Source organism: Trichosurus vulpecula, chromosome 5 (assembly GCF_011100635.1).
Source record: "Trichosurus vulpecula isolate mTriVul1 chromosome 5, mTriVul1.pri, whole genome shotgun sequence".
Classification (NCBI taxonomy): domain Eukaryota; kingdom Metazoa; phylum Chordata; class Mammalia; order Diprotodontia; family Phalangeridae; genus Trichosurus; species Trichosurus vulpecula.
Window position 1 is genome coordinate 204119047 of NC_050577.1, and position 12614 is coordinate 204131660.

The following is a 12614-nucleotide window of genomic DNA, read 5'->3' on the forward strand; positions in this document are numbered from 1 at the left end:
CTAAAAATCATGAAAAAAATTTTTTTCCTCCGAGCACTACCAACTCAGAGAACAAATCTAGCATCATGTCTTCATCATCTGGGTAGCAATTACTGATCGATTTTTGCTAGAGTAGACCCTGAGCTTCTTGGGAGCATGAAAGTTGAAGGATGATATACAGAAAGCGCTATGCAATTCCTGTTCAGTCCTTACAAATTTTCTTCAAAAGGAGGGGTTAGCAATAGGAGAGTGTGTTTTAGAAGTCCAAGTTTCTTACATGTTTGTTGGAGGAGACAATATAGCTGGTACTTATTCAGCTTGATTCTGTTCCATGGAAGGATCACAAATATTCCGGTATGCTTCCTGGTCTCTCAGAGGAAATTAAGCATGCACAGGATGCTAGTTTTGTGGTTATCCTAAGTACAGACTTCCAGGAGATTCCTCTCCAAATGGAGATGGGAGTGGGGAAGGGAAGGGAGAGGGAGGAGTTAGTGTTGGCTTAAGTTCTCTGAAGACAGCTGGTGACAGATTTGACACTAGAGGGTACCAATAGTCCCGTCTTCCATTTGCCCACTCTCTCTGGGGTCTTAGAATCTCCCACAGTTGTCTGTATGCAATGGACGGGGGCCATGCATATCTAAAATAGGCTCAGCAATAGCTTTTTCTGTCACAAAGAAAAGGCAATATGGTGTAGTTGTTCTTTCATCTGTAAAATGGGGTTAATACCAGAAGCAGCTACTTCCCAGGGTTGTTGAGAGGATCAAATGAATTCGAAGTCAGCTTTTGAGCACTATGTAAATGTCAGCCATTAGTAAGTACCATTCTGAGGAGATGGGTAAAAGGTGGCAGCCAAGCAGTAAAGGAGAGCTGGATCAAAGAACTGCCTGCACCTCGGATGCGATCCCTCTGATGTGATTATTAGAGCAAGGTCTGGAACAGAAGTTCTGATAGGGCTAATCAGCTCAGGCAGAATTCCTTAACCCTTTCATGCATTACTTGTCCCATCTATAAAACTGCCAAAAATATTTGCTACCACATTATCCTATTTTTGAAACAAAACCAAAAAAACAACTCTTTTGAGAAGCTTAGAGGAATCTTCAGGTAAATCATATTCAGGGATACAGATTCATTCCACCTAGTCTTGTTACTCCAATTTCTTTACAGCTGAAATAATTTTCTTCTGCCCTTTGTGATTTAGATTCACTGGTTTCTTCCACAAACAAAAATGTATTTGCAACATTTGTCCTTTAAGCCAAATTACAGAAAGAGAAAGACCTTTCAGTTTATTGTGGTTTTTTTTTAGGGAAAAAAAGTATGGACCTGTGATTACATTGGTCCAGGGAACTCCCAGGTGAGGAGACTCCCTTTACCAATGCAGTTTAGCACTTTCTCTGAAACTAATAGTGTGAGAGATGTCCCCAGGGCACTGAAAAGTTAAGTCACTTTCACACAGCCAGAATATGTCCAAGGCAACACCTGAACTCTGGACTACCTAGCTCTAAGGTGAGTTCTCGGTATCCATTACGCCATGCTGCATCTTCTAGATGAAAGAATCCATCTGAAATCATTGATGAGAGAATGCTTTAACAAACACCATCTAAATGTGGTGTGATGGAGAGAGGGCTGAATATGGAGTCGGGGCTATCAGTTCACTGCTAGTTTACTCCTTGTGTCTTCGCTTCTCTGGGCCTGTTTCTGTAAAATGAAGGGTTTAGATTGAGTGGTTTCTAAGGACTCTTTCAACACTAAATGCAATATTATGAACTCTTTAGTGTGGCTTAAAACAGTGTGTAGTGTTCCATTACCTGGAAGAGTCAGCTCTTCAGCACCAAATTATTAAGGTCAGTATTTGAAATAAGTAATGCAAGACATAATCCTTCTTTAAGACTTGAAGGAGCTTCAATTTCATCTGCGTGGCTCCTCTTGATAACACAGATTAGTCGTCAGAAGTTGCTGAGGCCAACGTTGTGATGAGCTTCTTTAAACTTAGCTATACTGGTACTTGGACAATGGTAGGCACAGACTTTGAGAATACAGGATCACCTCCACATCCTGCTAAGGTATGGGAGTAGTCTCTCTAAAAGGAAAAAAAATGCTGATTAACAGCAGTATTTTGTGGCCCTTTACATTTACTAATTTTCCAGAAAATCTAAGCGTTGAAAGTATATACCTTACTTCAACTGTGCACTTCATTCTGGTTAATTTATAAATATTTGGCACTGAGTCAAATGCCTTTCCTCTAAGACCATGGAAGTGCTTTAGCTTTGCTTACCTTTATTGACATAGATAGAGGTAAATGTGTTTGCCTGAGGCAATTCGGTAGTACCACACTTAAATATTTGGGATTGGATCCAGTGTTCCAACTCCTAATCCTAGTTTTACCCATAATCCTTATGATTTCATCAAAAAGCCTCATCTTCTGACTATTCCATGGTTCACAGTGGCACAAAATTTAGTTCTTGCCTAAAAGGGCAAAGGGACAGAATTCACTTTTAAAGGGGATGATATCTGATGGAAGGAAAAGAGATTAAGAATAGAGAAGACAGATTACTCTAGATTTACCACAGGTCCCTCCCCTTCTACATCAGAACAGTGCTAAAAAAAAAAAAAATCAAAGGCCAAGGCCTTTTTCATTAGATTGGGAAGCAAACCTGGTTTGAAGCTACCTAAGATCTTGGTTTTGTTTTACAGCTTTTAATCTAGAGATCCTTTTCGCTGGTTCTCTTGCTGCCAGTGTCCCTTGACCTTTGAAAACTTGAGTTCATATCCTCAAAGTCAAAAGTGAAAGTATTTATTTCTCTTCCATTTATTTCTGTTCTTGGTGGCTCTGTTGAAAAACAAAAAATTTAATCTTAAGAGATTTCAAATGTTTCAACTATGGAAGGAAAAATGACTTTTTCCACCCAAGTCATTTCCCCCTTTAAAGAGATCACTTTTGAAAATGATTTTTAGCAGTTTTTTTAAAAGATGACATGGATTTCAGTTAATTTCATTTATTAATAACTGCCAAATACGGAAGAATTTTTTTTTTTTTACAAAAGCCTAATAAAATACTTCTAGGTTCATATGAAGAGCTTCCTCCTTAAGGCTGAGGAATTCAGCAGAGAGGAAGGACTCTGTGGCTGGGAACATTATGCAATGATGCCAACAACCTTGGCCTGGTGCCCATTTGGTGTCCTTGGGGGGCTGCAGAAACCACCTCAGCCATGCAGTTGAGTTTATCGATTATCTTTTCGGCACAGACTGCAACATTAAAAGGGCTTTTGCCTTGAAGAGGTGGGATCTGTTGCAATTGTTCCTGTGGCAAAGTGGTATTTCTATCAAGACCATGAAATTTATGAAAATAGGTACTATTCTTTGATTTTCAATCAACTTGATTCTAGTTAAGTACTTGCTTACTTTCCAGCTTTGAGTTTTGGGCTACCATATATATATCATTCTCCTCTCTGCTCTTCATTTTGAAAGATAGACTTTGGCCTTGTACCTTAACCTACCACAAAATTTCTATTAACTGTTATTTCTGTTTAATGTTCCCTTTTTGGGTTTTTCTTTGCCCTGTCTAGCTGAAGGCAACAGACTAACCCCAACCCAAACCTAATCCCCAAAACCTCACCCATGAACCAACTTTTATTTTTCCTTTTAAAGATTAAGGAGATGGGACTTAGAGAATACACACCATTCAACTTTATCAAAAATCTGGCTGAATCACTCAACTGTTTCAGAAAGATAGTTTTTAAGAACCAAATTATCTATTTTAGTATGAGGACATTTGGTCTGTCATTTCAAGTCTTAGCATACCTTAACCTAAAGATAAGTCTATTTCTTGCCATAAAAATTTTTAAAAACATAGATGCATGTTTAGGGGTCCTTACTGGTTGTATCCAGAAGGAAAGAATGTATAGTCTATTTCCACATATATGGAAGGACTTCTAAGAATCAAAATGGGCTAAAACTCTCCTATAACCCTCATGAGTATGGTATTAAATTAGAATTCTGACCCTGATCTTAAGTTTCTAGTTTTTATTTGGGGTTCACACATCATCCTTTTTTTCAGTAAGTATTGTAAACTTCTAGCTGGGAAGAGATCCACATCTCCTTCAAAGCAAAGGAAGATGGATATAGTGTCAGGCTCAATTAGACCCAATTGTGCTGGCTTTCCTAAAGGGAACAATGCAGCTTTTGTGATATACTCAAGCAGAAAGCTTGGAAATTTTACAAAACAATCTTACCCTAGCTGAAGCCTAGAAGCTGGCCTCTCCCTGGGAAGGGGGCTGATGCAGATAAGTTTTGTATTCCTATTTTACATAGATTTTATAAATGTCAGGTCCTTTATCTGTATGCCTTAAGAAAAAATGAAGAGCGTAAAACTCTGAATAAGAACAAGATGAATGTTAGCCAGAAACTTCATATCCATATTCTCAAAGCAAGTAGGTGTCAGATTTGGAGGTAACTAACTCTTCATTAAAGGGGTAGTGGAGCTGTAAAAAGCTCTCATGCACTGTAAAAACACTCACCAGGGTAGAATCAGGGGCCTGCTTCAACAGTGGAAGTGGTTAAAATGCAAATGTACAAGAACTTCTGGTCTCCCCTCCCCCAGGAAAGGGCTTAAATACAGCCAGGCCTGGAGAGGAATGTTAAAAAGAGGGGATGAACTGCGCTACTCTTTTCCATGGGGACCTTCACACTGTGAGAGATTCAGTATGCATGACTGAACAAGCGAGCAAGGACAGCTCTCTCTTAACTTTCCTGAACAATGGCTTTAGCTCCCTCCACCATTTCACATCCTCCCCACACCCAATATGAGAACAGTAAGGGAGACCATTACTCCTCTTCTCCTTTTCTCAATGGATTTTTTTTTTGCCCCATAGTTATACCCCACTCCCCCTGAAAGAAAAGTTGGCCATTCTGTTGGGGTTTGTTTCATTTTTTGAAATTCCCATGTGGATAATACTGTAATTTTAAAACAAACAAAAACTGGATTTAAACTAAAGTTTGATATATAATCTAATTTCTAGGACATTTCAATGACAACATTGGTCCTTCTAAAAAGTAAACTTTTAACCATAAGACTATTATACATCCACAAAGAATGTATTATTTCCTTTTTACTCTCTTTAGGATACAAAAATAAACACACAATGCCTTAAAAATAATTCACAGATAGACTGATTTTTTTTCAAAAACATATTTCATATTTCCTCTTTTTATTATATAAATATCAGTTTAACCTTTTACTGTAAGAATATAAAATGTTTTTAAGAGGATCTTTGTTATTATTTATACAAATTCACAAACAGTACAATTAATTGATAGGGTCTCTGGGTTTGTTTTAACTCCGTGATCTGGCCTATTACTGTGGAGGATTCTTTAAAATAAAAAAAAAAAAAAGCCCTCCCTACTCAAAAAGTAAACATTTTTTAAAGCCACAGTTCCCACCCAACCACCAAAAAATAAAAAATGAGAAAAAAAACAAAAACAAAAAAACCCAAAAAACCCCTAAACCAAAAGTCATCTATTCCTCCATTTAGAAACAGAATTTTAAAAAACCCAAGAGCTCCATTTTATTGACCGAACTGAGATAAGACATGAATTTCAGTCTCCTCCCCCTTCACATTACAGCCCCTGGGTTCCACAGGCCAGCTCTGCACCTTTCTCCACTCCCAACAGGAAGCCTCTGTGACCTTTTTTTTTTCTTGGTAGGGAAATTTGGAAAAGGGGTTGGGGGAGGGTAGAGTTTGCATATATAATAATCATTTTCAAGACACAATCTGCATCTCACTTTAAACAAACAAAAAAAAAACAACAAAAAACAACAACAAAAATAAACCAGTCCAGTCCTCATTTTCCCTATCATTTGTGCTATAAATTAAGTCAAGGTTCAGATACAGTTGGGTCCCCCAATCCCTATGGAGGAAAGAGAGAAAATTATAGCCAGAATATGGAAGTGAGATACACTGGATGGGGGATTTAGGAGAATCAAAACAAAAAGATTTACAAACCCATAGGGGTCTTTTTTCCAGTCTAGGCACAAAAATGTTTCAGTCTCAAAATATCTTTCTTGTAAGAATTCCAGGGCTTCAGAAAAAAAGTAAACTAAAACGAGGTAGCCAGACATATATAAATGTATATATTATATATATTTCATACACATATATATAATATATAGGATATATTCAGCAGAAAAGAATGGTACTTAAAAATCCACAAGGATTTCAAATTTCTTCCAAAATAAAAAAAAAGGAAAAATAGCATGAATACCAGATTTGCTATAAAAGAAAAAAATAATGAGAAGAGACCAGGATTAGTTACACAAGTAGAGGAGGATGTAGTAGCTGGGTTTGCTTTTTTTTTTATACACTTCAAAATAAAAACCAGATCACAGTATTCAAATAAATGCATAAGTGAAGGCAGAGATTCTTCAGCAACTCCCCTGGTTTAAAGAGACTAGTCACTTTACCCTCCTTCACCCTACATGCCCAAATGCAAGGTGGTATGGGTACAGGCAAGCTGAATCAGTCTTCAATTCCTATGCAAAAAGGGGGTGGCTCTATGTGACTGGGTCTGTCCCCATCCTCAGTGTAAAGGAAATGGTAGGGTAGGTGTAGCAGAGGAATGACCAAGCTGGATCTGTTTCCAGCCCCAAATGCCAAGACAGAATGGCCTCCATGGGGCACAAGGAAGGGAAGAGAAAATGAATATGTTGGCTAGACATCAATGGCCCCCTCTCATCCACTGGGATAATCTGCATCCAGTCCACAGGGTAAGGCGGAGGGAGGGGAGGGAGCCTAGCACTGTTGCCCTCACCTGACCTTCTCACTCTCAGTCATCTGCCAGAGTCCCAGGTTGAGCACCTTGAGGCAGGGCAGCTGAGTAATTCGCTCTAGTCCCCGTTTGGTAATTCGAGTGCAGCCATAGAGGTCAATGCCAGTGAGCTGGCTGAGATGTTCAGCGATCAGCTCCAGGCCCTTATCAGTGATTCGAACACACTGCCCAATGTTGAGGGTGCGTAGCCCATGCATCTGCCGGACCATCCGATTGATGCCATCATCACTGATGTGGCAGGAGCAGAGGGAAAGGGACTTGAGGCCGTCCAGTCCCTGGGCAATATAGGCTAAGCTCTGGTCGCCCACTTTGTCACAGAAAGACACGTCCAGGCCAGAGAGGCGCAGGCTGCCCATGGCCAGGTGCATAATGCCGGTGTCGCTGATGTTGTCACAGGAGCGCAGGTTGAGGCTGCGAAGGCTTCCCATGTGGGACAGGTGCAGGAGGCCCGCGTCCGAGATGCCCCCGCAGAAGCTGAGGTTCAGCAGCCGCAGGCCCGTCAGGCCCCTGGAGATGTGCTTGAGGGACAGGTCGGTGAGTTTCTGGCAGTCCTGCAGGGTGAGCTGCTCCAGGCCCAGGCAGCCCTCGGCAGCGCTGCGGGTCATGCCCGCCAGGTGCCCGATGCCCACGTCCGAGAGGTGGCGGCAGCTGCGCAGGTTGAGGCTCTTGAGGCGCTGCAGCCCCCAGGCGATGAGCAGCAGGCCCGTGTTGGTGATGTTGCTGCAGCCGCCCAGCTCCAGCACCTCGAGGCCCTTGAGGTACTGGGCGATGCGGCCCAGGCTGCTGTCGGTGATCTGCTTGCACAGGCTGAGGTTGAGGGCCCGCAGCGAGCCGATCTCCTGCACGAACGCGTGGCCCAGCCCGTTGTCCGTGAGGTTGTAGCAGCCGCTCAGGTTCAGGCTCTCGATGTTGGCCATGCCCTGGATCACGTAGCTGAGGCTGCGGCGCAGGCTGAGGATCTGCACCCGCCGGATGCCGCGGGCCTGCAGGCTGGGGAACAGGGACGGGTTGGCGCGGCGCAGGTGCAGCTTGGCCTCCACCCCCCGCCACACCGACTTGTGGTAGGCGGCGTCCCGCCAGGCGGTGCACACCTGCGCCGCGCGCCCCTTGTCCCGCACGTCCAGGTAGCCAAAGATCATGGCCAGCAGCTCCGGGAACAGGCACGAGATGTGGGTCTCCATCTTCCTCCTCCCCCCTCCACGGGCGCCGGGGGGGAGGAGGCGCGGGCCCGGGCCCCAGCCGCCCCCGGCCCGAGGAGGGGCCGAGCCCCGTTCACCGCCGCCGGCGCCGCCGCCGCCGCCGCCGCGGGCCCGAGATCCCCCCCAGCTCTCCCGGCCTTCCGGCTCCGCGCCGCCGCCAAAGCCGCCAAAGCCGCTCCTCCTCCGGGTCCGTCCTTCCTGCCTCGCCGGCCCTGCCCTGTCCTGCCCGCCTGCCTGCCCCCGTCCTCCCGCGGCTTCGCGCTCACATGCCGGGCTGCGGGGTCGCTCGCTCGCTCGCTCCCACTCACGCGGCCCCGCCCGGCTCCGCAGGGCCCCGCCGCTCTAGCCCCGCCGGGCTCGGGGAGCGAGGCTGCCGCCGCTCCGCTGCCGCCGCTCCCACGCCCCCTGCTGCATCCTGCTCTTCCTCCTCCTCCTCCTCCTCCTGTCGCTGCCGCCTCTGCCTCCGGCGGCCGCCGCCGCCGCCTGGCCGGGAAAAGGTCGAGTGGGGGCGGGCGGGCTGGCAGGGAGGCCGGGCGCCCTGGGCTCCGGGCCGCCGGAGAGGCTTCCTGCTGCCTTTGTCTCTCGCCCGCTTTTCAAACCTAGCAGCCCCGGGCCGTCCGCACTCCGCCGCCCAGGCGGGGGGACAAGGCGGCCGATCGGGACGACGAGGGCCGAGCTCTCTCTCCCCCCTCCGCCCTCCGGCAGTTGGGCGCTCCCGGCTCGCGCACGGAGACCGCCGCCGCCGCCGCCGCCGCCGCTTCCTCCTCCTCCTCCTCCTCCTCCTCCTTTCGCCGTCTCGGCCGCCGTCGCGAGGCTCCCCTCAGGCTTCGGGGCTAGCGGGCGGGCTGCGCACTTGGTAGAGTCCGGGGCGTCCCCCGCCACTCAGCAGTTCCATCTTCCTTCCTTTCTGGCTACCCCCGCACCCTCTGCGACAATGGTACGAACCAGTGCTGCCGGAACAGTCGGAGCCGTTACCCTGGAAACCGAGTTCTTCCCTTTCTCCTCGGCCGGGATTGTTAACCCTGTAGGCGCCGGATGAGACCGTATACCAGCCCACTCTTCCTGGCCCGCCCCTCAGTGAGGCGCTTGCTCTCTCTCCTCCAGGTCAAGATTCCTCCCCGTCTGCCCTGCCCATCGACCACTCCCTCCCTCTCTGCCTCCCATATCTTTTTGACCTGGGCCTCCTCCCAGTATAGGTCCAAGTCTGGAAATCTCACATGTGAGTCTCACATGTGCTACCTGCGTGGCCAGGGCAGGCTTCTCATCTCCTCTCCATCCCACTAGCCAGGTGTCATCTCTGGTGAATCTCTACCCCGTCCTCCCAATCCTGTCCCCTTCAGGACTCTTCCAGCAGGACCTGCCTGCCTTCTCCACCTTCCTAGCCCTTTTCAGGCTCTTACCTGCCCCTCAGTCAATCAACTAGCATTTATTAGGCGCCGACGTTGTGCCAGGCACTGTGCTAAGTGCTAGGGCCGTGAACCCAGTGGTGTATTCTTGTGTTTGAAAAAGTCAACCGCCTTCCGTAGAAGCAATGCTTTCCCATGTGGCTTTTCTTTATCATCAGCCATATCTGTCGTGAAGAAGCATTATTGGGACATGGCGTGTATGCTTTTGTATAAAGATGTGCAATTTGACTTTCATAGGGTGACTAATATACCTTAAGAATTTCTGCTGGAAAACCTGAACTGTTGGTTGCCCCCAAAATGTACCATTTCTGAGAAATTTGGGCAGTGCTAATTGGACAGTATCCTGTACTGGCATATATGGCGTGGGATCTTCCCTGCGCATACAGAGTAAACAAGACCTCAACATTTCAATTCCTTCTTGACTTCTTTGCTGTATTTGACACTGTTCAGCATCCTCTCCTCTTGTATTCTCTCTTTCCTGCGTTTTAGTGACACACTGTCTCTGACCACTGTTTTTCAGCTTCCTCTGCTGAATCATTAACATCACACCCCCTTATTTTCCCATAAATTCTGTTATAGCCACTTCTCTCAATGCTCTCTTTTGATTACCTCATTGGTTCTCATGGCTTTATTTATTTATTTCCTTTTCTTTAATTCATTCATTTCAGTTAACAAAAATCAACCTTCTTTCCCTGTTAGTCACACCACCACCAATTAAAAAGAAAGACGAGTGGAAACCCTTGTAACAAAACTCATAGTCATGCAAAAAAAAAAAATTCCCACTTGTCACGTCCAAAAAAAAAAAGCCTTAATTTTTACTTCTTATGGCTTTAATTTTTACCTTTGGGCAGATGATTCCCCAAACTATATATCTGACACCAGTCTCTCCCCTGAGTTTCAGTTTCATGTCACCAATTGCCTATTGGACATTCCAGAATGGATGTTTGAACTCTAATTCAATGTGTCCAAAACAACTCATCATCTTTCCCCCAAAATCTGTATTTCAAACTTCCCTATTGCTATCAAAGGTACCGCCATTCTTCTAAATCCAAGGTTCATAACATCAGCATTTTTCTTTTCATCAGCATTTTCGTCTCCCTCCCTCTGTATATACATATCCAATCCTTTGCTAAATCTTGCTGTTTCTACTTCCACATCTCTTACATCTAAAACATTCTCTTCACTCACATAGCCACCATTGTGGTTCGGGTCCTCATTGCCCAAGCTATTGCAATTCTCATCTTCCATAATGCTACAAAATTAATTCTATTCCTTTACTCAATAAACTACTGGCTCCCTGTTGCCTCTAGGATAAAATATGAGTTCCATTTGGTATTTCAAACCCTGTACAACTTGGCCCCATTCTATCTTTCCAGCCTCATTATACATTATTCTCCTTCCATTACTCTTAAGATCCAGCCAAATTGGCCTTTTCTTTGTTCCTCATAAATGGCACCCCATCTCCCATTTCCATGACTCTGCACTGTAGGATTCCCATGCCTAAAAAAACACTCTTTCCTCACCTTTGCTCACAGAATTTACTTTAAAAAAAATACTATAAGCTTTTCTGTTACTTTAAGTTCTTGTTTTCTTTGGATTCCGTGACAATCAACAAACATTTAGCACCTACTCTATGTAAGCCATTGTGTTAGTTGTTGAGACTTTTTTTTGAGGGGAGAAGGTGGGACAGGGCAATTGGAGTTAAGTGACTTGCCCAAGGTCACACAGCTAGTAAGTGTGTCAAGTGTCTGAGGTCAGATTTTCACTCAGGTCCTCCCGACTCCAGGGCTGGTGTTCTACTCACTGCGCCACCTAGCTGCCCCAAGAGTTCTTTCTTTTCTTTAGCTCCCAATACAATTCAAGGTATAAATGGATGATTAAACAATGTTTTTTGATGTTAAAGGAAGCTATTAAGGAATTGCAATATCTCCAGCCATTTTCCACATGTAGGAGCTTTTTTGGTTTGTTAGCCAAAATTAGTATATTTAGCTGGCATTTTGTATATGAATATATAAAATAAAAATACGTAGCCTCTATGTCCATACCTCCACTCTCCTCAGCTGGAGAGAATGTTAGTTTTGTCTCCATATTGTATTTATATGTACGATGGAATATATCTCTGTGTAATTTTGTTACCTCCTCCTGGTTACTTCTCAATCAGGCCTTTAACACTGCCTTCCATGAAGTTTCAGTAAGCTTATTTAAATAAATTCAGCATGTAAAGTCCAAGGAGAATTTCTGATTTAGGGACCACAGCCCTTGATGAAAGGGAAAAGGTGACAAGTGCGACATAAATGAAGGGGGGAAAAGGGAACCATGATCAGGAAAGTGAGATGACTACTTCAATGAGCCTACTATTCATAGAGAAAAGGAGATGAATGGGAGGAATGAGAGTTTAATGAAGAAGAGGATAATAGAATTTAGAGCTACAAGCTATTTAGGGATCATCTGGTCCAAACTTCTCATGTTACAGATTTGAAAACTGAGTCCCAGAGAAGCAAAGCCTTCAACTGTAACAACTTTCAGTGAGTTAAGATTAGAAACTAGGTCCTTTTTTTTTTGCCAAGCTCTATACTATAGAAACTAAAGCAAAAAGAACCACAGTACTATAGAATGTTATAATTGGAAGGGAACTCAAGAGACTTTCTAGAGCCATAATTAGCAATTTTAACACAAGGAGCAAACTTCACAAAAATATGCTTGGGACAAGCAGCATGAAACATGCCCTCAAATCAATTTTCGAAAGACATATTCTGTTAGGGTTAGGAGAGAAACATTAGGATAAAAGGCATTATGAAAGGGGAGAGACCCTGGGACACACTGCCCCCATGATGGGAACTGCTTTTCACCCAGCTCACCTGGGGTGTGGCCATAGGAATTGGAAAAGGGAGGAAGCATGCCATCTGGTAGCTTTCTATTTTCAGGCATTTTTCTTGTTAATTAGGTTCTAAGCTCAGTAGTTTCTATGGTGATGAAGGAATAGAAATGCTGTCAGGGCCCTCAATTTTTGTACCCTGAGGCAAAGCCTTCTTGTCCTTCCCTAGTTAAGTTTTAGCTCTTTACCTAGTCCATCTCATTTTATGGGCACTTGCTGACATTAGTTTCATTAATTGGCACATTTTAAAATTTGGTTCCAATATGTATAGAGACTTTTCCAGGCAGTGCTAGAGAGGGTAAGGGACTTGAGAAGTCATATTATAGGAAGTTT

The 12614-nt window shown here is 44.6% G+C and overlaps 2 protein-coding genes across 2 annotated transcripts in view; one reads left to right on the plus strand and one right to left on the minus strand.

Annotated features, from left to right (window-relative positions):
• The window catches only part of WNT5B (Wnt family member 5B), an 85312-nt gene that overhangs the window by 21711 nt on the left and 50987 nt on the right, over positions 1–12614 (plus strand). The gene's annotated exons all lie outside the window — the stretch shown is intronic.
• Positions 1806–8000, minus strand: FBXL14 (F-box and leucine rich repeat protein 14). Its single transcript, XM_036761728.1, has 2 exons — positions 6784–8000; positions 1806–2056 (listed from the first exon to the last, which is right to left on the minus strand). Exons 1-2 carry the CDS (start codon positions 7980–7982, stop codon positions 2035–2037), a joined length of 1221 nt encoding a protein of 406 aa, XP_036617623.1. The 5' UTR covers positions 7983–8000; the 3' UTR covers positions 1806–2034.